This window comes from Glossina fuscipes, unplaced genomic scaffold (genome assembly GCF_014805625.2).
Source record: "Glossina fuscipes isolate IAEA_lab_2018 unplaced genomic scaffold, Yale_Gfus_2 128, whole genome shotgun sequence".
Lineage (NCBI taxonomy): Eukaryota > Metazoa > Arthropoda > Insecta > Diptera > Glossinidae > Glossina > Glossina fuscipes.
Window position 1 is genome coordinate 2,054,181 of NW_023998471.1, and position 27,185 is coordinate 2,081,365.

The window sequence follows — 27,185 nt, forward strand, 5'->3', positions numbered from 1 at the left end:
CGATAGCAGAGCTTAACGGAAATTGAATTAAATTTTATGAATTAAATGAATGGAAAATTTGTTCTTTAAATTACAGTCAAAAGTCAAATTCAAAGCGTGAATAGGGTGAGGTATTGCTGTTTTTGTAAAGCAGACATATCCGATTAATTCCTTTGTTGGTATGCTATAGTTGGAATAGAAATAGGAAATAGAGTAGCTAGTTGGCAGAATAGACAATAAACTGCTCACTGCTTCACATATCGAGTCTTTGAACTCTTTTATGCAGTAGCCTAAGCAATTAAGGAGAAGGTAAATATAATGTAATACCAAATTTTTCCTAACTCAATATTAGTATTCAATATATATTGATATTTTTTTAATATATATCTGCCCCCTCTCTTTTTCTCTTATAAATTATAATGCAGTAAAAGCTCCTTGGAATAATTCAGGACTTTAAGCTCTATTACATTAGACGAACCTTCAAAATCATAATGGATAATATGGAATGCAATCCTGATACGAATGTTATGGAATGCAGGAAGAAATTTGACGTAGCAAAGTGCGTCGTAAACATAAACGGATCATTGGAAGAACTGAAGCCACACGCACTGAAGTGATGCTGGAAAAAACGGTGGTGTGCTCTGACTGCAGAAAATGACGAAGAATCTGTGCAAGTTCAAACTTTGACTGCAAACATAGCAGAAATCGCGAATGGAATAGATCGAGATAGGTTCGAACAGATAGAATCAAGTGACATGCAAGAATTGCTTGAGTCGCAAGATGAAAATTTGACTGAAACCGACTTGGAGGAAATAATAAATTCACAGCACATTGAAGAAGAGGGTTCAACAAGCACTGGTAACGTGACATTTAATTTGAAAAATCGTAGTGAAGATTTAAAAATAGCAAATGAACTTCGCGATTTCTTTATGAACCTTGATCGGTCTATGGAACAAAGTCTTATTTTTAAGAGGCAAATTGCTGATGCGACTGCTGCGTATCAGTCTGATTTAAAGGAGCTTTTAAAAACTGCCAAGGAAGAGAAACTTACAAAATTCTTCAAACCATTGCCTAAGCCTTAAGATAATTATTTTAAATGCTCAAAAACTTCAATTAAAATGAATATTTTATATATATGTTTTTTTTTTATTTTGTCACCTAGGAATGTATCCCCTATAATCCCATATAAATTACCATTCCGTATTCACGGTTTCTGTATTCGCGGCATTTTTATAGAACGTATACCCCACGAATAAGGAGCTTTTACTGTACTTATTATCTAAAGGCCACAAGAATTGTTGTCATGTGGCCTTTTTTTAACCTGATTAAGATTAGAGAAAGTTATTTTAAATAAAACAAGTAACTTTATGGCTTTGGGCGGTGAACAGTTCATCTGTCATGCGTATATCCAAGTCTCGTTACATCCCAATGTCTGTCACAATGCTACTTATTTAGAACTTACTTTTGGTTAAAGTACAGTCAAAAATTGTGTTGGTTTTCATCCACAATTAAGATGGCTAATAATCGAATCAACTATGAACAAAAAAATTGTATGTTTGTTGATCTGGAATGTATCAGACTGGACCGTGTAAAAAATTTAATAGTTCTCGTATAATTTGTGGCAAGGGTTTAACGTGGGTTCCTGCCTGAAAGGCTTAACCCCACGGTGGCCCAAGCCACTTTTAAGCGTACTACGCCCCCTGGCGAGTTAGACAATCCCCACAGAGTAGGGGCCTAAACACCACCAGAGTCCAGATCAGTTTATTGTGTATGGAACACTCTGGTGAATGGCGAGGCCTAGCTGCACTCAATTGTTCCATTTTAGCTAGGAACTCGCCAACCACAACCACCACGAGTACTCCCCGAAGGGCCGCACCCAAGCAGTCAGGACTCACAAATTGATCAACTGACTGCTTCCGCCATAAGGCTTCCACTGTGCTGTCGATCAATTACCACCATTACCCGCAGGCATCCGTGACATGTGTTCAAAAGTAAAAATAGGTAAAAGGGGAAAACTTATTCGTCATATCTCTTTTCCATTTTTGTATTAATTAATTTACCAGACATTTTCTATCAATCGGCTAAAGGGAAGGCCGTCCGTCAATTCCTTTTTGCATTAATAGTATAATTAATTTATTTATTTATTACGACTTAAGGACAAAGTCCATCATATACCCGCAGGCATACGTGGCTTTGTGAGGCGAGCTTTCTGACCCCCGTGGCTTCCAGTTTGTTTTGCAAAGCCTTATGGCATACTTTGGGCGGTTGTTAAAAACGACCGTACTTGCTTCGGATTCTCCATACTTTCCTGGTTGCCAGCCCCAAGTGAACTACTTTTCTTCAAGATATATAGGTCTCGGGTATTGCACTGAACATGGTAGACTAGTCTAATGCACTCTACCATGCACTCGCTAGATTACTACCTTCATTGTACTTAAATACCATTCAATATATTTCCTCGGTAGTAACTAGCTTATTGAGTAAGAGCTCTTCTTCCAGCCAACCCCTCCACCATCTCTCAGAAACTCGTCGCCGAGTTAGTAGCCCAAAACCTTAAACTCTTCTTAGCCGGCCGAAGCCGTTGCCCGGGGATCACCGCTGGGAGGTGAGTGTTTCGGCACATCTATGCTTCTCATCAAAGCATAGTTCATCTCCCCAGTTCTCGTATAAGTTTGAAGTGGTCCTTCCCTTGGCGTAATACGCTGACGGTCGGACAGAAGTGAGGCAAGAGAAAGAGACAGGGAAACTACTACAGCCAAGTTCATGTGCGCCTAATCGGTAAATATTATGCCCTTAGCGGGTAAGCGCTCACTATAGCGGGACCCCATTGAGTTGAGAGTCAGTTGCGATTCTTACCTATTCGGCTATTCATGCGGACAAGTGGTAGTCAAGCGATGGTGAAGGTATATAAAAATATATATGTATATTTTATTTTAACAAAGCAGGGATAGAGAGAAAGAGAGGCCATCTTTGTCTCTTTTATGCATAATTTTTAATAATTTGTAAAATTTTATAAAAAGTATAGCGACTAATTATTGCGTACAAAAATATTATTATAATTTATGATCGCTTTTGTATCACAGCAGATTGTTCTTAGCAAGCTGTAGAGATTTTTGAATGTAGTTCATAACAGCAGTGGCTCTACAATGAGAAAAAATTCATATAATTTTAGATTTGTATCCTTTTAAAATTTATAATCGTGTAAAATCTTGATTAGATGACATGGGATTTTTGATTAATGATGTTTTTTTTCAAACTCGATGTAGTCCGTTCTTTTTTACGTGCAGTGTGGAAAATTACTTTGTCCTCTCAAAACCATACCTTGTATAATTCTGCGCTGGAGATATAGACTTTAAAGGAGGAACCGAGGGCGGGACGTTCTTTCGACTTGGACGACAAGCTTTTAAACGCGATATTGCAAGAGAAACACCTGCACTCGTCAATCGCAAGAATTTCATTGATTTACATGACAACCCGTGATCACATACAGCAAGGGTGAGTCAAGAAAGAATTCTTGAGTTTACATGGTCTATTTGACCACATAATACCACCTTTTCTCTTCCTTACAAAACTTTTTTGAAAGAAAAAAACCTTCAATTCTGAAGAGGAAGGAATTGATAAAGTGCCAAGAAGATGGGAGGAGGTCATAGAGATATCATAGAGAGAGTGGCGAATACATAATAAATTATTATAATTTTATAACTATTCAATGAAAGCAAAACAAATGTTTGTCTGTAATTCAAGATTTATGTGAAGCGTCGCGATCTTCTTTGGATAGTTCAAAATGCATTTTCATGAATATATCCTATCTTATCAACTTTTAATCTTAAATAAATACATCTTACATGCATAAACAAGTCCACAAAATATCGTATAGCTTCGTTCAAGTTGCACATATATACATTTTATATATTATATATGTTTTACATAAAATGTAGGTGAGTATGAGTGCGTACGCATATACATGTGCGTTGGTGTGTTTGTCTGCATAATTATTTATATTTACATTGATAAGTAAGCTTTGATGTAGGCAACGATGAGCTTCTTCCCTTGATGAAAGGAACATTTTTCACGATAATCTCGAATAGTGGGTAGAACATCTGAGTTACGTTATTGCGAGCACTAGAGAGATAGACCTTGAATGACATGCAAGTTTTTGTGTGTAAAATGCAAACGAAAATATATTGTAACGTAAAAGTTACCTGTTTGCGATTTTATATATTTATTCGACTTTTTCTTCAGATTAAGTTCGTATCACTGAATCGTGATATTTAGGATAACATCGGCCTTAGTTAGTTCCAATCTCTTAGCACATCAATTCACAAACTAATTTACAAAAACTTATATTTACAATGCTTCTTCGAGTCTTGCCTGTTTGTATTATATAATACGATTCAACTCTCTTGCCTCGACTGACTTTGCCTGCCTTTGTAAGTTACCTGTACCTAAGTTCATTATGACATTTTGAATTGTTAATTTGCTTTCCAGCAAATGTTCTGCAAATTATTATTAATATTTTTCGGCAGTCGCCAGCTGCATGAGACAGTTAAATTGTCTTGAATGTGTATTTGATTTTATCATTATATCTTACACCACTTCTGGTATAGGGCATATTAAGATAGTACGGATGTATGTAACATGCTTAAAAAAGGCTTAAGATAGCGCCATGTTATGTGAATGTCATTTCGCATTCAACCTATAGGTTGCAATTTTTGAGCTATTTTGTTGAAATGGTTCGGATTTAACTTATAGGAAAACTTTAAAAAAGTTGGAAACATTGTTAAGTAGAGACATGGTTAAAAATTTTAAAGTAAGAGAAACTCAACCGGGTGTATGTTAAGAAAGAAGCTTCAAAAAATTCAATATGACCTTATAGAACAGCGAGGCCGACCGTTAGATACACCGCGCTATGTCATCTATTGCAATTCTTCAACTGCCTTAGTCATCAAAGAGACGAAAATTAGATCTTCTTGTTATTTGACGTAAAACCCCAAATCATTAACTAACTTGCTCCGAATTGAAAGCAAAATTATTTACTTTATTATTATTGTTACGATTAATTGATCATCTAAGGCTATCAGTTTTATTGAAAATTCTATCGCTCCTGACATTTGAACCTACGGCCTTAGGGCTCGACTGAAAAAAAAAAAGAAATAAAGTAAACTTCTTTTTGTCTTGTATTTCACTAATATTTTTCAATAATTTTCGTCAATATGAAAAATAGTCTGAAAAGTATACCTATGTACCCCACAATTTACAAGTTAAATAAATATTTTTCATCAATTTTCTTTATAAAGCATAGAAACTTATTCTTAAATGTTGTTACGTTACGACATATAGTCGCTGGTTGGGGACCTATCTCGTCGTCTTATTATACCCACCACTTTAGGATGGAGGTATTTGTCATTTTGTTTTATTTTTTCATAATGTATGCAACACTCAAAAGGAAGCTTCAGAGACCTTATAAGGTATATGGTATAGTTTTGATCAGCATGAACTTCTGAATTTATTAAGCCATGTTTGTTCGTCTGTGTGATATGTGCTAAAGGCAATCTGTTGAAAAGTGAAGATATCGACTTCAAATTTGGTAAAAACATTGGAAGTTTTTGACCCAGGTTGGTATTGACAATGAGCAAATTTGGTTAGCACAGAAGACTTTAGTGGAGCGTAATTTGAACGTTTTTCTAAACAAAAATAATCATTACTTTATGAAAATCCCCCTGAGTGGCCGAGTAGGCAAGAGTCTCGACTAGTCGTAGTTTCAAATTTCAAGTGCGGTGGAGTTTTTAATAAAGCCGAAAGCCTTAGATGCTAGTGCTTTAAGGCTTTAGATGCTAGTGCTTTAAGGCTTTAGCTTTAAAATTTATTCTCTGGCTGAATTTATAATAATAATAATAATAATAATTATAATAATAATAATAATAATAATAATACTTTACGAAACACGCTACTCTTGACGTGCAAAGTTGCAAGTGATTAAATTTTCTTTTTCTCACTACATTCCTCAATAACGCGAACTGGTGGATTAATTTTTTCTTAATAATACTAACGACATGGATATCATATAAAGGACTCGGAGAGTAGAATGCGGCAAGCTAAGTGTGTTAATCCTAAATCAATCGTGGTAGCCTAGTACAGCTATTCGCTCGTTTTGGTAATAATGCATGAAAAAGGACATTTGCATTTTCGTGCAAAACCATAATATTCGTGTATTGAAAGGTTAAACTTTCTTTCCAATACTTTTTCCGAAGGACTTACTACTCATGGGACATCTTATATCGAGTGTGGCCAAGAAATAGACCCATGCGGTTCAAATTAAGCTCACTTATTTTTTTTATTTAATGCTATCATGAGCAAATTTTCATTTTGGCATATAAGGGTTTACGTTTCATGAGAATCCTTATATGTGGCGGTATCCAAAAAAATAGACCTATGTGATCCAAATTCGGTAAGGTAGATTTCGTCAAATTACTATTATGAGCTAATTTTGAAATATTGGAAACTCGACTTTTTTTCCTTATAAAACCTCGGTTTAGAAACCGTTATAACACAGGAGGTTCAAAAAACTGACCCAGCCGGTCCAAAGTTTTCATACCAATTTAGAATGCTGAAATACTACCACTTAATCACTTTTATGAAAAAATAGACCGATCCGAACCATTTTCAATAGCGTTCCTTCAAATTTCATCAAAATATCTCAAAAATTGCGAGATGCAGCGCTTAAACACAAAAATACGTGAACAGACATCAGACGGACAGATTGACTTGGATCGATTTAGTAAATGATTCTGGATCGATCGGTATAATAAAAGGTGGGTCTACCTTAAGTCCTTGTGGCTGTTACATATGTACGTAGTAACTTAATATACCCCGTACCACAAGTGGGTACATTAGGGTACATTTAAAATACAAAATAACGTTATTCTCTGGCGACGAGGCTGGAGCTAATAAAAATAGTCTCAGCTATGTTGTGCATCCACCTGCTGTTTGGAGTAGTTTTCCGAAACGTGTAATAAAATATTAACACAATATTTTTTTTTTTTTACTTTTTTTAAAGATGATTTTTTATTTCATTTATAATTCAATCACAGCACAGAATACAGAGATTATTCATGTAGATGTAATAAATAGGATGTAAATGTTAAGAGATTTTATGCACGTTTAATAAATAAAATATTTTGTATGCCGCTGTGTAAAGTGTACCGCATCTGTATCGACATAGAGATAATGTTATGACTGCTTCCTCCGTTTAATTTTTACTTAAATGAAGTTATGTTTTTAAAAAAAAGAAAAGGAAACTCAGGTGGAAAGTGTGCATAAAAAGCTAAACGGATGGCAAACATCTAAACACACTTTATTAGGAAGTTTATGTATATATGTATATATGTATACCCTTATATATGGTGTATATATATATATATATATGTGTGTGTGTGTATGTATGTATGTACATCTATATATAGGTGATTATCAATCATCTTCGAACTTTTTTACTCATTAACTACATAAACTGTTTACGGATTTTAGTGTAGTTTTTTTTACTTGTTTTTTTTTGCAAAGACACATTCATTAAATTGAATTAATTAACACGATTAAGTGGTTGTAGAGATGATTGCAGTGATTTGGTTTAAACTTTTTGTTATCCTTTTAGATTAATTTGAACATAGTTTTTTGTTTGTTTCTTTTTCTTTTTTATTTATTTATTTTTATTTTTTCTATAGGTAGGTCTGTTTCTTCCATTAAGTGATTGCTTTAATGTAGTTTGAAAATAAAAAAAACAATTTGTTTTTTTTTTTTTTTTTTGAGGAAAAAATGTTTAAAACAAATAGCAACCTAATCAAAAATTTGTTAACATTTGTAGTAATAATGAGCACAAATCTTGGGTTTTTAAAGTATAATAATTAAATAATAAAAAGATGAAAAATCAAAACCACGATTAAAAACATGATTGAAAAAATAATCTCAAGAAGTTGACGTGTAAGCAAAAAAAAAAGTTTTTTTTTATAAAATTATTCCAGCAAAACTTTTCTCGAAGTGATTATTATATTTTTTTTATTTATTCGCTTTATTTCACTTTAAGGACAGATTTCTTCTTCTAAGATGCGAAAAGGCAGACAGGCTCGTCTTATTGTTATTATTAGGGCTTTAATAAATAGATTTCATATTGAGTTCGTATGTAAGAGATCGATTAAAATATTTGGAAAAGACTTGTAAGAGTGTTCAATAGATAAATCCTTGTGAATACTACAAAGTCCACATTTTTTGTTGGCATCGGGCATTTTCTCCTACAGTACAACTATTGAAACAAAATCAAATTTATTTTTATATATCTAGTGTAAAAAGCCTATAAAAAATATTTTGTGAAACGCAAGACTAACTGTTTACTAAAATTCTCGATTTTTCGTTTAGATTATTTTATTTCTTATAACCTACACCACTTGTGGCATACGAGAGTAATAAGAATGTAAGGACGGATGTATGCAAGACGCAGAAAGACTTGAGATAGATCCAACTTTTATTGCGCCGATCGATTTCAGAATCATTTTGTTAACCAATCTAATCTTGTCTGTCCTTCCCACCTTCCGTGCGCTTTGTACACGCCGCAATTTTTGAGATATTTTGATGAAATTTGGTACACCGATATGTTTTGGGCCAAGGTTGAACACAATTGAAAATGCTTCGGATTGGAACACTTTTTCCTATAGAATGCCTGTTTATAGCCATCACTGAAGGCTCATTTTGTCTTTTTTCGTAACGTATATAACGAGCGAAAAACACCTTCAGAGATCCTATTAAGTATATATATTCTTGATCAGTGTGAAATTCTTAATTGTCTGTCCGTCTGTGTAGTGGTTGCAGTAATAGTTGTCCTTGTCGAAAAAATGAAGCGCTATCGACTTCAGACTTGGTAGAAACATTGGAAGCTTTTGCACGCAGTTTGGTATTGAAAATGGGTCAAATTGGTCGGAACAGAAGCCCGCAGTTAACCATAAACTGAATGTAACTTCGTTTTTTCTCATTACTCAAAATGTATAAAAGTTACAATGGTGATAATTTCCATATTTACTTTGCTTTAATTTACTTTACTCTTTACATGCAAGAATGGAAAATATCGACCACGCCCACACAAAGTTACATTAAATTTTCTATTTTTTCACTTTTTGGAAATTTTAGGCTTACAGGACAGAATGTTTATACCCATTTTTCGCATTCTTCAAATGAAGATATTACCCAAAAATGGGTTAATTTTAATGTGAATACGGTAGACGCCGCAACCGCCATAGATTAGTTTGTTCCTAATAATACCATCGATATGGGTGTCAAATAAAAGAACTTGGAGAGTAGAATGCGAAAAATATAGTGGTGGATATGCGAGTTTCGACTGCCAACGATTGTAACTTCCTGACGTGTTTTGTGGTATTGTTATGTGGGTAAGAGTATTAAGTGAAGTGACGTAGGGTACTTAATGCTGCGCTGTTTACTTTAGTGTTTTTTTAATTTTTTTTTAAATAGTTAAGTGTCTTTGTGGTCGACTCACGCGCACGTTTAAGCTTTTCCACAAAATCGATCCCAAAAAAAATACCTTCAAGTTGCAATTATTTAGCTGCACAATTAATTCAGCGTAATTTCCAATATCAAAAACGAACAAAAATATAGAAGGAAGGCAGAATTTTTTGCCTATGCCTTTACCGGCGCATTTAGCGTTAATGAAAGGAAGAAGAAAATCGATTGAACCGACTCACAAAACCTATGGGTATTGAATTCAGGTGCTTCTTAATCTTACTTAATCGAAACACGATACACGTTAGCACGTATAGCGTCTTACTTGGTTGGTGGGTATAATTAATAAGTCTTATCTGTTTATTTAACAATACTCTCCTATAGCTCATGCTGTAATGATCGCTTACTAGTTTATGATGATTTAATCTAAGAAGTACTTGAAGGCAATCTTGCTTGTAGTTTTGCTGGATTAGTTTTATCAAAAAATATCTGCAGAGAAGGGGATCATATATATCCCTTTCTTTGTCCAAAAACTTTTGGCCATCTTACAGTAGAATTTTTATATATTTCTTTTTCTTTTTTTTTCTACGTTTTTAAAAGTAAATAAATTAATCAGCCTTCGTGTCCCATACTTTTGACTAAACGACTTGTATGTACTGAGGGGTGTGTATGTATGTAAATGTGTAAGATATAAAAAAAATAATATATCTAGGTGCCTGATTCTCAACGAAGATTTCTTTCTTCTCAATATTATCTGCAAATCTTTTTCTCTCAAAACTCAATATTGATAGTTCTTTGGGAACACAGCTCGCGCCGGCAAATAGGTCGGGTCTTGTTGATTCCGATAACGACGAGCTAAAAAGACGGCAAGCAGCTGAAAAAAAAATATAAAAGAAATGTTATTAAAATATGTCTATAAAAGAAAAATTTTGTTTTCATAAAAAAAAGAGCAAAGTATGATTGGTAATACCCTACACCACAGTCGATGATAACAAGAAACTGTTGTCAGCTCCATTTGCAGATGTTATAAAAGGTTAGGTGAAATTTCCTTAAATCTTATATAAAGCATATGATGAAAACTTATATGACCCATGTCGAAAAGAAAATTCAAATGTTCCGTAAAGTTGAAGGACTTACGATAGCCACGATGGCTACAGAAGAGCTTTTCAGCCTAAGATATAGTTTAAGAGTTTCTTGGTGGTGAGTAGGTTCGTCGTAGTCCGGTTGCGGAAGGGCTTTGAAATGTCTGTCCATGCGTCTAGTTCATCTCACTATCGTTATAGGTATAAAATTAATTGCTTTCAAACTGCTTTGTCGTTACAAATATGAAGAAGTCGATTTTTGGGTTTCTTTTTTTTGCTCATCCAAACAGATATATACTTATGAACATTAAGCTTGAGATTATTGGAATCATCAAGGTTGTCACATCTTTATTGTTAACAAGAAAGCTTTTTTGACAGTCAAGCTTGATTTTATTTATGATGAGCTTCAAAGACCTTATCACCAATCTTCAGGAATTATTTTTTATGAACGCAACGAACTATATTTTTGCCTCTGTAAGTCAAGGTATTCAAAGTAGTTTGCGCTTTAAGCCTTATACAGGCTTTTGCCATCCAACTTAGTTTGAACGATTTACAGCAATGTTCCCAAGTCACGGTTTCATCTTTTGTGAGATACTAAAGGGACACTCGAGCTACGAGTGTCTATGATTGCCACTTATAACATTGAATGCTTCTTCGGTATATATATACAAATTCCTGATGAACGTTGCAACGATTGCTTTCCCTTCCTGCTTAACGATTGCTACGGTCTTCAATTCGTTCCACCTCTAGCTGTTGGCAGCAGGTGTAACTTGGCCGGGCCTTCCTACGACTGCCTTGGGGATTCTAGTATGTTGCGTTTTTGGTGATATCGGTTTGTCTCCGCATATTCCATTCATCGCCATTTCGGCTTCCTTATTTCGGACTCAATTGATATCTGTTCGGTTCCGACCCGTAGTTGTTCGTTACTAATGGTGTTTGGCGAGAACTGAGCGACTGTTGATAGATACCTGGAAAGCTTTAAGATTACCACGAGCCGCATTCTATGATCCGCTGGAGTAGGCCGCAACTAATTTCATGCAGCTGTGAAGGATATTAATTTTGGTGCGTTTGGAGAGAAGATGGGATTTCCACACAGAGTTAAACTGACTATAGGCTTGTCTGACTCTTGGCTGTACGGTGCGCAACGTAATTTTTCGATCTCCTAATTATTGTTATTATGCCACCCAAGTAGAAGAAATATTGAATGTCTTCAATCTGTTGTTGCTCCACTTTAAATTCTCCCGCACACAAATCAAGTTGAATTCTGTAAAAGTCTGGCTTCCGAGTACTACAGTCACTCTTGGTCATAAGGAACGAGTTGATTATTAGTGAATCGAGAAAAAATATTAATATAAAAATAATATTTAATTACTTCATTTCGACGTTAAGCTAGTAGTGTAGTTTGTTAAGGGCTAAATAAATTTTTACCGGGATGGCACGAAAGGAATTTCAATCTTCTGCTATCTTTTCTTCCTATTATTTCAATTGAGAAAGAAGAGGGAAGAAAGCATATCGCAATTACCGGAAATTTGCGTATTGCCAAGCTAAACAAATAAAAGAAACTAGAAGGAGAAACTTATACGAGCCTTGGAATGATTCTCGCGATCTCTCAACACGATATTAAACTTTTATATGGGAGATATTCGAAAATGGCTTCATTTTAATTTGATTGTAAGCTATGGCCTTTTGTCTGTGCTCGACTAAGAAGGATCGGATGGAGAATTTTTGTATTTTAACAAGTGTTTGATGCTTATTGTTAGTTGTATGCTTTCCTCTTTCTTTGCTGGAAGATGTGAAAGTTATGATATGAAAGAAGAAGATACGAAAGAAATCTTGGAGCGTAACTTTGAGACTTTATCCCTTTGGACTGATGGGTTCGAAAGTATTTTCATAACTTTGGCTGCGGCATTCTTATTCTGGATTATACCGCACTTACTTGCCTCAACGTTTCAGTTCATATCTGGCCTGGACTGCTATCTGTAGTCCTTTGTCTATTTTGAATGCCGTTATGAGAGCATCGCAATTATTTTAAGACGTGATTTGAATCCGTTAGCAAAGACAGCATACGGCATAGCATATGTGATTACTTCAATTTATGTAAAAGTGCCTATTTCAACAACAAAACCAAAGCCTTAGAAAGAGATAGGTAAGCAGACTGTCTAAGCCGATTAAGAATGTTATGCTAATCAAGAATCGGGAGTAATCAGGATTGAAAGTGTGGCATATTTTTCAGTGTAACCAATGCAAGAATAACTCTATTATATCCCTCAGGTTTTGGTCGGTTATGTTGCATTCATATACTTTGAGGCGAATGTTCAACGCCACTTGACTTCAACATCGAAAAATTTCCGTTAACCAGTACTTCCACCTTCTACTTGTCGTTAGTCAAGAAGTTTCCTCTTTGTATCCTAGGCATTTTCGTTGGCGATTCGTTGACTTGTTTCCTAACTTCAGTTGTCCTGACTACACAACTATCTTTAGATTGCCTTTACAATGTTATGCAAACGAAGGCATATATGAACTCGTCAAGGTCGCTTCACATTCTTGTTTACATCTTCACTATACTTTAGATATCGTATAGGTATTACGCTAACTTCTTTAGGTGACGGATGTAGCAAACGCCGAAGAGAAAAGAAAAAAGCGAATAAATTATAAAAAAATGAAAAAAATCGGTAATCTCTACTAATAATTAAATGGAAGTGCTCACCAAAATTTTTACATAACTTGCGGTTGAATGTGTTCATTTAGCCCTTTAGTTTAGTTAGAAGAGAACAAGTTTAAGTAAGTTTTCCCGACGACCTTTTCATTATAAATCCCTGCACTTTTCAATGCTCACGAAGGCTGCTTTCGAAAATTATGATTAATTGAAGACTTAAGAACTAAGAGTTAGCTTTGCTTAAACATAAGTAAGTATATAATAATATATATGTATATATGTAGATATTGATATCTGTGTATATAATGACGTTACATTAATAATAATAATAATAATAATAGTAATAATAATAGTGTGAAAAATCCATTAAGGAAATTGCGAACAATGCTTCAGTGAATACATGGTGAAATAGTTAAATGAAAATGAATAAAAACAAAAAAGAAACAAAAAGCAAAGAAAGTAAAAGATTGAAAGGAAAGAAAGTATTGTGATCCAAAAAGAAAAACAAAACGTTTTCTTTTAAAGAAGTTATAATCAATATATGAGAAAAATGAAAATTTAAAGAAAGGCGCTGGGCAAACCACGAGGATCTTTTTGATTACGGTAACGTACTGTTAGCCAAACACCAATAAACTGGTGGGGGGTGATAGGTAAGCATATTAATTTTCGCAAAAACAAAATGGAATAAAGTTTATATCGTTAGATAGATAATAAAAACTATATAAAAAAAAGTTTCCAGTTATCACTTACCTCAGTGAAACTGAAGAATATACCCAGGCCGCCGCACAATTTGAAGGCGTAATTAATTTTATCTTCTAATTTGTACAAGCAAGGTGGACACTGACAATTCCCAGCTATGCCAGAGCAGCACTCTTTCTGAATTAATTCGCAAGAAGGATCGTTGCTCGATACGCTGGTCAAATTGAAGCCGCAGCACAGAAATGTATCCTGCACCTCTTTACGCATAGAATCGGGAACGCGATTCCATCCTTCTTCGGCGAATTCTTGTTGTTGTTCCGAATTCACCGCTAAACAAGAGCTGGCAATTGAGAATTGTATGAGGAAAAGTAAAAAGAGTACAATCATGTACTGCATGCATGCGTGCAAATGAGCAAAGTTAAAGTAAAAACCATGACAACACCGTTCGGAGGAACAAATCTTTGGGAGTCAATTAATAAAAATCAATTTTTTCTTTTTCGATTGTATTAATAAACTTAAAAAATATTTAATGGGAAAATCGAGAAAAATCTCAAAGGCAAAATGTCTTCAGATCACTTAATAAGCCAATGTTGAGGTTATATCCGATCTTTGCTGCCATTGCAAATGCTCTTCAAAACCTAATAAAATTTCGTTCTTCTTTTCTTCCATTTCAGGACCACTAATGAATCTAGTGACACATAAATGCTAAAGTCCATCAAGTTCCATTTTCCTTATAACATTCTTGCTATAAACAGTGCATATCATTTACTCAATTTGCCTACGAAAATGGAAAAGCAAAATGTTTGCAAAATATTATTTACGTCCGCGTTTACATATAAGCGAAGGTAAGTTCTCTTAAAGCATTACAATACAACAACAACTCTTGCGTTGCGATATAAGTGCGCGTGAAAAAATACGAGTAAACGAGAAAATTATGGAAATTTCAGATAAGTAATTATACATAGACGCAATAAGTTTGGCTTATTAAAGGTCGCCCTCTCTTGTTTTGTGCGCCTAAAAATTAGGAATCGCTTTGCACGAGTGCATTGTTCTATAACCCCAATGCACTCAGTTAGATTTCATTTTATTGCTGTGACGCAAATGCTTAAAATGGAAAATTCAATTCCAACAAACAAAGCTATACGCATATTGAAATTGTCCTAGATTTTTATAATAAAATTTATTTAAAAATAAAAATATTTTCTCTATCGGGCACAGTGGGAGATCATTGCCAGTTATGAACTTTTATCTGTTCGGGACTTTTTTTTTTCTTTTTTGTTATTCTTGGCGATAATTTTCCTTTGATTTATTCAAACGAGTCTCTCAATCGCGAAAAGCATAAGCAAAAGAGAATAAGTAAGAAAATTATATTTGAATGTGACTGAAATGTTTTATATCCGTCAACGTTAAAAGAAAAGCAAGGCAAACGAAATATCCATATTCTACTCTAGGACGTGGGCGTGGCTGATTTTATGCGTTTCTATACGAACCATGAACATTTCTATGATTACATCGGTTGTAGTTTACAAAGCAATGAGAATAAGAAAAAATGCGTATTTTCTTGCTTTTGGAAAGAATTATGCGTGTGCTGTAGGCGTGTCGCTTCGCTAGCTGTTCTAGTCTACTTCAAATACCAATCGAATGCAAGTGCTACTAATGTTAAAAGCATAAGGTCAACGCTATATCTCAAAATTTCCCGAGCATTCACAAAGTTAGACGGACAGACACGGCAAAATCGACTAAGACTATACAAGCTTTGTTGAGTTCCTAAAGTTTTTCCCTGTGCCAACCTTCTAACAAACCCGTATACTTCCATTCTTAGGTAATAGATATTTAGGCGACAAGTCAGCTTGAACTTCAAGTTATCAGGAAAAGGTTTTTTCTTATCTCCGCCATATAGTGTAGTTGCAGTGTCCAAACATCTATTTAAAAATAGTATAAAATCGCGGGCTCAAGTCGGGCTTTAAACGTCTTTCCGCTCACTAGGGTCATGTGAAGTATAGAGAGAAAGCATGATCGTCCGTCTATCTGTGTCTCCTATCATCTGTGTCAAGTTTTCAAACGATGTGCATTTTTCCTCTTACAGGCTCCTACTCTGCAATAGCAATTGTTATGTTTTGGTTGATAAAAAAAGTTACACTATAACAACCGGTATTGCCGTCTGAGCAAAAGCTATATGTCGAGATTGTCCGCTTGACTAGCCGAGACAGCAGTGTTCACAGGTCCAAATCTTAAGCCGGATAGAGTTTTTTTTAGTCGTAGCTGTAGTGAGTGCTTGCCGGCAACGACATAACACTTTATCTCTTTCTCCTTCTTCCCTTTTTTGGGACAGTCAATGTGTTACACGGATAGGAGACATTCCCTGAGTGATTGCTTATATTAAAAAGATATCGCGTTATGCCTGACATATTAAAGCGAATGGAAGCTGCTATCATTAGAGACGAAAATTAGTTGAATTGGACTGTAGGACTGAGATCACGGACTATTTCTCAAGCGTTGCTTGCCTTGCATTCGTTGCGCTAAATGGTATTTTAGCAACCAATGCCCCATTTTTTTACTCAGTCCACGTCCAACTTGCCCGTAATGTATCATTGTGTACAAACTCAGCAAATTCATTAACTCCATGTTATCGTAAGATAAACTTAAGAAATAAGATTCCAACTATCAAATGGACGGTTGGCTTTCTTTACGCACCTAATACATGAGAGATTGTTTCTCATTTTTTGTTTTTGTTTTTGATTTATATACGACGAGAAGAAAGCTAAGGCATTATTTTAGCCCCTGCTTTACCTATGGTTGCAGGTTAAAATTGACGATTAACCGATATTTACCCAATAATAAAAAGGTCAACAAATTTATTATTATATCATTTTCGTGCATTTGACCCTTTGCGCTCCTAGTTTTCTTCTTTTACCCACCATCAACTAATGAATAATTTTAAAATAATATAACGTCAACTCTATGTCGGCGATGGATTTGGTATAAGGAGTACACTGTCAACATATGGTCTACGAACATCTGCGAAAGATTAATTAAATGCACGGAATATTCATGTATAAACTCGCGAATTGAAATTTATTACTATGAGTTGAGGTTATACCTCAGCTTTGCCCCACACAAATGTCATTCCCACCTCGCTTGCCTAAGTAATTTTGGAATCTATTTCCCTTGCTTTTACATTCTTCTCCGTAATGCGATCGTTCAGTTGAAATGGAAAGAAAGATTCAAAAATATCGATATTCTTTGTTTAATCTGACTCTCCATCGTTAGAATTTCGAATACACAAAGATCGTGAAGCAATTTCAGTGGAAACGAACATGAGCGTATTTTTCTGAACAATTCATAACTTATCGCAGATACCGACTCAGAATTTAAGAAAACTATAACATAATGTAAAAATGATCCCAAGTGGCCTAACAACGCAATCTGGATTCTATTTTTTTTGTTGATTGAGGATAAGTGCTTTCTTAACGATGAGGCGTGTACGGTATGTGTATTATTCTAAGTCTCTATTGTATCGTTCGAGTCAGTTGCCAGAAGTTGAATTAAATGGATTCTTCGAATTTTTCAAATGGCAACTTTTGCATCATAATTCTGAAATCATTTTTCTTCCATTTCTCATTTCTTTTACTTGAAATGATTTTTAGGAAGATTTTCTTGCTTGTTTTTCCATAATGAAAATTATTTTTTCAAGAATGTTTTTTATTTTTTTGCATGTACGTATATAGCGATGTATGAGTATGTATGTAGATAGAAGAAAAAAATGTAACGGCGAAGATGTTACCGAAAATATAATTATTTTCCTTTATGAATAGGTTCTTGTGCTTTGCTTCTCTTTTGTTAAATGTTATTATGACAACAACATCATTGAATTAAAAACATTTGTGATAACCTTGATGATTGCGTAGCATAAATATAACCTCATTTTATGTATATTAAGCGATTTTGTGTAATTATTTATTTTAATAAAAAAAAATAAAAAAAAAAGTAACATCTTTTGTTGTTGACATATTTGCGGGCAATGAGAGAACGAACTATTTTTCATTTTTTTTTCGTTTCTTTTAAATTACGAAAATTCTGCATTAAATGGAATTTCTTTATATAAGAAAACATAAAATTGTTGTCTCAAAAAAGGTTTCAATAAAATGTACTTTACAGGAAGTGGTACACCATTACTGGCGTGATAGGAATACACCTAGCCAGTGCCTTTTGCTTCTTATAATCGTTAGGATTACTTACTTATTAGAGATCCTATAATGTACGCATATACTCTTCAAAGGTATAAAGTTTTTAGTCGATAGAACATTTATCGCTCTGAAAGTGGCAAATGGACAGACTTACAAAGATGCAAAGAATGTAAGCACTAGGGGCGAATGCGAAGACATATAATTTTCTCTATAAAAAAAGTTCACGGAGTTGGTTGTGACTTTAAATAATGTTTCTTTTTCACGGAGAAAGGAGTCGCGGCCTCCATAGCGATCCTGCTTACCTAAACTGCAGCCACTCCGATCATATGCGTTATCGCGAAGTAACAAAATTTGGTATAACAACATAGAAGATGAAAAAGCTGTCAAAGCCAAGTAGAGTAGGAGGAGCATCGCAACATAGCACTTTCAATGCTATCTCGACATTTCTTATGTTCATCAGAGAGGAGGTAGTGCAAAACTTTGGAAATGCATTTAAAGACTGTGCATCGACGACCATATAAGGCAAAGTCTACCCATTCTTAACAAGTTTTTTTCACCTTTCATCTTTTTGCTTTCTTCGCTTGGCTTCTACCTTTCTCTCCAAATTATGATTAGGACTTTAAACAGTTGTCCGGAAGAAGTTGGGATTTAGCTCTCCCCATACGTACCGAAAGAATGTTCCCCTTTTTTATTGCCTCGTCATAGAATAAACGGAGAAATACATTAAATAATTTGATTAACTTTGTCACATTATTGTAAACAATTAAAATGGCAAAAGCCGTGCGAGTAGCGCAATTCTTCCAGTTGGGTACGTCTGTATGTCTATTCTTCTGTTTAGTAACGATTTCTTGACCCACTTCGAGCCTTTCTTAACAGCTTCAAGACTTTGTTTCGTATGTTTCTTATCTTCGCCTCAAGGAGATCTGTAAGTTCAGTCATAATTGAAAAGAAATGACGATTATCGTCTCTTGTTCAAACTTAAAAGTTTTCAAGTTACATATCAATATCTTCTTAGAAACGTATCAGTATCAAGTTCAAAAATCTACTACAGTGTCTCGCGGTTCACCAGATCCAAATTAAGTGAACTAACTCATCATAGGTTAAGCGATTACTAATAAGATTCTGTTAAATAGTACCGCAAAAAAAATTGAGCAGCAAGATATACGACACGATGTACCAAGTATGTCGAGCGAACAGATCTTTCTTTCTATTCTTTAATCAGAATATAGTGAATAAGTGTGTACTAAACGTTCAAGCGAAATATTATTCCTCTTTCTCAATGCTTTTGTGTTAAGCACTTTAGTGAACATGCTATTAGCTGTGTAACTATCAATGGCATAGTTGTCAAGTCCTTTAAACTTGAATAACTTTAGGCTAAGTTATTGTTCTTCCTTTCTTTCTACACCTCTTGCAATTTTAGGTAAAGTGTTTGTGAATAGCTACATGACCATCAATGACATAGTTAGTTTTTTACATTTGAATACCTTCAGGTTAAGATTCTTTTTTTTTACCTCCTGCCTTTTTAACCAAAGGAATTGTCAAGAAAAAAAAAACAAAAAAATTTTTTTGTTTTTGTTTCAAAAAAGGATACAAAGAACAGCATAACTTGATGATGTTTAACAGCACCAGCCAACCCGAGTATGGAAATCAATATTAAGATTATACCACATGCTAAAATACCGCCAACAATAGGTAAATTTGGAACAATCGAAGCAGCACGAGCATAGACGCCAACTCCAATCAAGAGGAAACCCACCATCTGTGTTTGTCATTAGAGAGAAATAAAAACAGAAAACAGTACCAAAAGAATTGAAAAAAAAAAAAATAAAAAAGAGAGAGAAATGCATGGTAAGTAAATGAGATACGTTAAGTTACGTAGTTTATAATATATATGAGACATAGATCAAGGCGAATCTCTAATAGCCTTTACTTAAGATAAGATAAATATGTGTATTAAGATTTAACTAATCACGCACGCGTTTGCAAAGTCAATTTGGGATTATTTTCAAAAGCAATCAAATTTCAAATCCATAGCCGTAGTCTAGAAATTAATGCATAAATGATTTAAATATTTATTTTTTGTTTCCTTTTCCTTCTTTAAGGTTCGAATTTTTATTGTTACACACTACACCACTTGTAGCACGAGGATATATTAAATTTGCCCGGACGTATGTGGTCTTCAGATAGATTCGCGTTCCGATTAAGAAAGTAATTACAAGCTTATCTGTCAGTCTGTCTGACCGATTTCCCGTGTTGTATTCAAACTACACACGGACTACAATTTTTGAAATATTTTTACGAATTTTGACACACTGGCGTACTTTGTCCCAAGGACGGGCCCTATTGCAAATGCCTTGGACGGGACCATTTTTTCAACCACTTCCCATATAACGCTTTATTTTATTTGAATAACCGCAGAGTGTGATATTGCGAGCGGCGGTCCACTATAATGTCTCTACTTTTCTAAAAATGCTTATCTAGGATTGATTTTATAAAATTAGAGAAAATTATTTTAAAGCAAAGACGGCGACAGAAAAATTGAGGCTTGATTCCTTCACTTTCGCTCTTTTCCCAAGTTACCTTTGGTTCTTATCCCCGTGTCTCGGGTAGCTATAAGATTATGCTGTAGACATATTGACATGCAGCCAGGAAGTACAATTATCAAAAATTCATTAACTGGGTACTCTACCCCGTAACTATCTGTTTTAAACTCACTTTCCTTTAGCTATCTGTTCTGGGTATCGCAGAACTTCTGCTAATACAAAATGGTATTTAATATATATATATTAATAAATAAATAAATAAATAAAATTCACATTTATTAGATGCCAGCAAATAAGTCTGGAGTTAATTGCAGCCGTTGCAACGTCAACAAGAGACATTAGAGGGACCGAATTGTGCAGCTAAAGTAGATAAAAATGCTTTTCGAAATATCTGACGCGTTACAGCCGCCACAACAGTGCTAATGCGTAGTGTATATAACAAAGAAAACGGTTTGCAAGCAGACGACGTAAGTAAATGTGTATATAGTTGTCTTAAGTAAGCAAAACGAAGCAAACTGATCAATGCCTTAGCATTTTGTACTGAAGGGTTGTTAATAAAAACATAGTGAAGAGTACTTTGCAGTAAAATATATTAATCAATATAATGCGTATATATGTGAAAATATCACGTTTAAGCTTATTTTCTAAGAAAAGAAATTGAATCGAACAGCGACTTAAACATAAACATTAGAGAAATGATAAGCGGTCACTGTAAAGGTTCATTTATATCAAGGTTGCTTCCATAGTTGCTTTTTTGGTAATTTTCTTATAAATCACTTACATTACATTAAGGTATTTTATTCCGCCTGCATTAGACATTGTAAACATTTAACATTTATATATATGTGTTCATATATTTATGTATGTATGTACGTGTGGGTAACTATGTGGTTCTACAGTTTGTTTACTAAATTGATTATTCGTTTAAGTTTTCCTCTTCAATTCTTCAAAAATACGAAAATTGTTCCTTTCGTTCCCCTAAAGTCCGTCTGGTGTTTTCTATCATTTACGTACAGAAGAATTTTTGCAAGATTAACAAATCGTATACACTTTTAGCCATATATGTACATATCTATATATATTTTTGTATATAAAGAAATTCAAATTACATATGGTTCAATATACATATAAACCAATAGACACAGTCACTCGCTCGTCTATACTTACCACATACAAAATATTTAACGCAATTAATGCATTTTTTGAACAAGTGAAACCACCGCACATTTTTACTAAATTCTTTTTTAAGTAATTGTATTATTATTACTTATTTTTTTAATATGTTTATATGCAAAGCTCTTTGTATCAATAATTTTCAATTTGCTTCAATAATTTGTTAAATTAAATTAAATTTCTTATGATTTAGATAAATACAAATATCGTTTCACAAAAAGCATTCAATCGGTCAATAGTTTCGCGTCCTAACCTTCGTTTGCGTTGCTTTTCTTTAATAACACTGAGTTAATTAAAATCTTAGTTAGTGTGAATGAAGTTGGCTGCTTTTCATACCGTATCAAAGGTAAATGTCAAAAGATGAAATTGAAATTGTCAGTTATGCTATCTGGCTAAAGGCACAGACGAATGATTTCGTATTATGCGAAAAGTACGTTTTAAAGACATTTTCACAATTCGAACAAGTACCACAGTACGTTTTCAATTGAATTGAACTCTCATTAGCTTCCGAGTTCAAATTTATCCTTATACCAGCAAATGCTGATCGATTTCATGGAACTTTAAATGGATAAGAAATCATTTAAACCGTTTTTTAAGATAAATTAAAACATGTCTGTCTACAATTACTGAATTGGACGAAAATAGTTGATATATTCCATCTGTCAGTCTACAAACTCGAGTAAGCAGTCAGAAATTTTTCTTTTAAATTTGAAAATTTTTAAACAAAACTGTTGTTCTTGATCTTCTACTCTGAAAAAGCTATACGAACTTAATTCATATTTGTATGTTTTATAATATTTTTACTTACTTAAACAAATGGTTGGGAAGTGTTTTACAAAAAGAAAAAATTACTTTAAAAAAAGGCCCTCATGTCAGTCCACCATGTTTTACCGACTGTGCTGAGTTTTATAAAAAACAAAAAAGCAATTCAAAAACGAACGCCCAACGTGGGGCTCGAACCCACGACCCTGAGAGAAAGAGGCTCATGCTCTACCGACTGAGCTAGCCGGGCTGATAGCGGGTTTAAGTTAAAACCTATATAAATGTAAACAGAAAAACTCATTCTTGCGTTGCCAATAAATCTTATTTATTAATATTTCGTAATGGAAAAAAAAAGCTTACTGTTAAAAAACTTGATACCGTTTATTCATTCTGCAAACACTAGTTCATAACTAAAATATATAACATTTTTCAATACGCGCTACACTTATGTTCCAGCTGATTGTTTTAATTGGTTTCCTTTTGTTTGTTTGTAAGATATGTTTACTTTAAATAACACACGTTATTATTAATAACAGTTATTTAATTCCGGTGTGTGTAAACGTAGATACGTAACGAAAGACATTTATTTGAAATGAAAGAAAAAGAAGCAAAACTTATGTGTTAAAGTGAAAAAAAGCATAATTAATGAATAGAAAAAAGTAAAGAGAAAACTTTTGATACATTTTTGATAGATGTTGAATATTAATTTTAAAAATAGCTTAAAGAGAGAAATAACATTTAATTAAAAATTTATTTTTAAAATAATTTCTTTTTAAGTAAATATATTTACTTTGTGTTAATATTTGTGAATACTTCCGTGTGTAAATTAATAAATAGAACACATTTCTCTCATAAGACCGCAATACAACAATAATAATTCGCTGTAAATAGACATGAAATATTTATACACTTGTGCATACATGCACGCATATAAACACGTATGCGTAAGTATGGAAGTTTGTTCAATTTTAAATAACAATTTAAACAGCAACAACAAAAATATTACTTGGGCCCTCGTATAACTATAAATTTATAAAATTTCTTGATTAACTAACTATTCTATTTGGTTAGAGTTTAATTTTTTTGCTATTTTTTTTTTTTTTGTACAAGTGTTTGACTTTATGGCCAATTGATCCGTCACACATGCATGTATGTGTTCCGCACACGCCTCCCTCCATATTTGAACTGAAATAAACGACGATTGATTTTGTACACTAAAGTAAAGCTATGAAAACGGGATAAAACGTATTTGTTTGTATAAAATCGTATATATGTATATATAATAGGTGTACAAATAAATTCCTTCCGCTGGAATTGATTGCTTCATAAAAGCGGTCAAGAAAATAATTTTCATAATAGGTTAAGAAGATTTACCGCACTCATTACGTTCTCCAGAAATAGTCTGTTTTGATTGCCACTTATTTAAATCGCCAGTCATACTTAACAGGTCAGCGGTTCACAGAAGTTGAAGATCTGCGTAGAAAGGTCGATGGCCATTTCGCATCCAAACTGGCAAACCTTCTACCGCGGTGACCATCCATAAGATATCCGATAAATGGCTAGAGACTACAGATATTGATGATGAATATATTGATTATTAATAAATAAAGTTGATTATCAAACAACGGCACAAATTTGTTTGCACACCTAATATATATACACCTAAGATATACATAGAAAAAGACAGAAGTTACATTCAGTTGCAACCGATTCGTGTGATTCCTACCGCTTGTTTGATTTCCGGTTGTTTTTTTATTGTAAATATTAAGTTGTCTAAAAAATGTTAAGCTTTCGTAGCAAATCAGAAATAACAATTCATTATTTCATAAGTACATTACTTTCCTTATTTCTACCATTCCACATTCAATATTTCTTGGATGAACACTTAAGAACTTCAAAAAACTTTCACACATCAGTAAACTTGTTTAAATTATTAAGCCCAATAACAGGGATAATATTAATTACAAATGCATGAATTTGAATCTTCTAAAATATAAATAACTACTAAAGGCTCGTTTCTGTACAGGCTTCTTGACCTTAAGTGGCGACGTTTGCTTTAACTACTTTTGACATTTCAAGTTGTTAAAGTCCATCCATTAATTAAAAGACGGCTATAGGTTTTAAGAACGTTTGTTACTTATTCCAATTCGTTTTCGATGACAATGATAGCGCCAGTAATCGGTTATTGTAATATTGTAATAGTGTTCATACGTGGGCATGGCAATGTCTGTATAAAAAATCGAATTGATATATATTTCCCTCATAAAGCTGTTCGGATTGTTGCGATTGAAACACAGAATTGCAAGCAGTGAACATGACATGGCGGACAAATGTTACTCAGGACTCACCCTTTCAATTAGATGGAGGAATTTGACAATTTTGCTGGCTTTTGAAATTACTTATGCTTGTAGAGAGGAAGAAACCCTCCACCCAATAACACTGTAAAGTTATTATGCGAGAGTCAACATCTTGTGATGTAAATCTATCGCTTTAGCTAACCTAGAGCAGTGAGATAATATTCCCTAAGCGTGATGTATTGCGTAAGTGTAAGGTTTTTAAGATAGTTATTCATTTAACTTAGGGCATTGAATAAACCTCCCTACAGTGTACAGGGCTCCTTTTCGAAATCCCTATTATCTTTGACCTCTCCCATATTTCTTTTAGAATATGACATTTCGTGCATTTTTGCAAATTGCACGACCACAACACGAAAATGTTGACTGGAATATGTCGAAATTGAAAAAAAATTCATAAAACTAGTCTCTAAGAAAGGAACTACGAATTTTTTCTCTCGGTTACTTTGCAGACAAGTCTTTCCTCTAAGCTCAATTTAACGGAACGCTCTTGTAAGTAATTAATTTATATTTTTCAAAACCTATGATGGTCTGATAAAAACTCCTTTTGATGAGTGTAAGGAAAAGAATTTCAAATAATTTTGCATATTCTAAACTAGGAAGATAGCGCGAATGATTAAGCAGAGAAAGTGACAGAAGAGCCCTCTATGTGCAGACTTTATAAAATTTTTCGTTTATAGTATATAGACACGTATTTCTTCGCAGTGCAAACCGTACAAAATGTGGATAGATTGAATATATCTGCTATAGCGGCTACAAAAATGCTTTCATGATGAACACACGCACTTCCATTTACAATAGCAACAACACATTTTTTAATATAAAATGAAAAAGTTACTTAAAAAAAAAATACATAAATAAATAATAATAATTATAACTACAACTGTGGGCAGCGTGTAAACAACGCATAATAATTAAATACTAAACATTTTGTTATTTAAACTACCGCCATTGCTACTTAAACACCCCAATCGTTAGCACATATTGTCAACTACTTGTGATTTTATTTAAATCAACAATATTGTCGTTAATTTTCTTGCAAGCTTTTGTTTATATGCATTGCGACTGTTATGTATGTTATTTTTATCACATAATTGTAACGCGTAGTAGAAACTCCGTAAACTGTTCATGTACTTGTTCCTGTTCAGCGCCTATAGCACAACCAATTCAGCTATGTCCTTTAGTTTATCTTTTAATATGACTGTTATGACCATACAGGTCTCTGCAATTTGTGATTTTAAAACACCACAGTCAAATCGACTTAAGAGTTGTCTAGAAACTAAGGATATCTTGAAAATTGGAAGTGGAATCGAAAAGATCGTTAGGATCCCGCGCCTAATGTTACCGATACATTGTATCGGAAACGTTTTCTTCTTCTCTGTTTGATCTTACAAATACACGCCTAGTAAGTGGCTGTGGTTCAGTCATCAACTGGCTACTAAAGTCTCGCATGCTTCATTAGCCAAAAGCTGAAGTGACCTGTGACATCCGGACTTATCAAAAAATCTAATTTTGCGGAAATCTTTTGAGATTTTATGTTGTTCAAAATTCGGGCAGGATGGGATCGATCCGCCCAAAATGCGCTGATAAGCAATTATAGCTAAATCTGCTCAAAATGTCTTGACTTCGTTTTTAAAAATCGAACTCAGGTGTAACCACAACAAGCCACAGCCAACTTTCAAATACCCTACATCAGTTCTTATAAAACGATTATATATATAATGACTTTTCGAAGTAAGGCGTTATAAAGGAGGTGGACCAAAAAGAGTCCGTTCTGAATCATTTTCAATAGCGTGCGACCTTGTGCCAAAACACGTCAGTGTACCAAATTTCATAAAAATGTTTTAAAAATTGCGACCTGCAGGTTAACCACGGGGAAGGAAGAGGGGCAGACGGATAGGCAAGAGGGTATCAGATTCAGAAAGTGATTTTAAATCGAAGCGCGTATGTATTTCAAGTCTTTTCGAGTGTTGCATACATCCACACACACTTAATATATCTTTGTATCGCAAGCGATGTATGGCACAAAAATGGCTTGAGAATTGGGCATATAAATAAATCGATTGGCGATTCAACTCTGTTGAGAAAAGTGGGGAATGTAGGGAAAGTCTTGCGCCTTTCTACTTTAAGGAAACATATAGTTAGGTAAACTAAAAGCCACACAAGTGGAAGGATAGGTTCCGTAGTACATTTGCACGCTTTGAGAGAGAGAGAGAGAGAGAGAGAGAGAGAGAGAGAGAGAGAGAGAG

At 34.0% G+C, this 27,185-nt stretch overlaps 1 protein-coding gene and 1 non-coding gene across 5 annotated transcripts; both read right to left on the reverse strand.

Annotated features, from left to right (window-relative positions):
* Window positions 1-9,900: 9,900 nt before the first annotated feature.
* On the reverse strand, window positions 9,901-22,085 carry LOC119640804 (tetraspanin-13). Of its 4 annotated transcripts, none has more exons than XM_038039041.1 (4): window positions 21,815-22,080; window positions 19,696-19,863; window positions 13,969-14,307; window positions 9,901-10,354 (listed from the first exon to the last, which is right to left on the reverse strand). In XM_038039041.1, exons 1-4 carry the CDS (start codon window positions 21,872-21,874, stop codon window positions 10,259-10,261), a joined length of 663 nt encoding a protein of 220 aa, XP_037894969.1. In that variant the 5' UTR covers window positions 21,875-22,080; the 3' UTR covers window positions 9,901-10,258. The 4 variants fall into 4 exon arrangements, with proteins under 4 accessions (XP_037894969.1, XP_037894968.1, XP_037894971.1 ...); XM_038039040.1 differs by lacking the exon at window positions 21,815-22,080 and adding an exon at window positions 20,921-21,001; XM_038039043.1 differs by lacking the exons at window positions 9,901-10,354; window positions 21,815-22,080 and adding exons at window positions 13,713-13,851; window positions 20,921-21,001.
* A 674-nt stretch (window positions 22,086-22,759) lies between these two features.
* Trnak-cuu lies at window positions 22,760-22,832 on the reverse strand. Its single transcript has one exon. It is a non-coding gene; the product is annotated as a tRNA-Lys (tRNA).
* Between the last annotated feature and the right edge of the window lie 4,353 nt (window positions 22,833-27,185).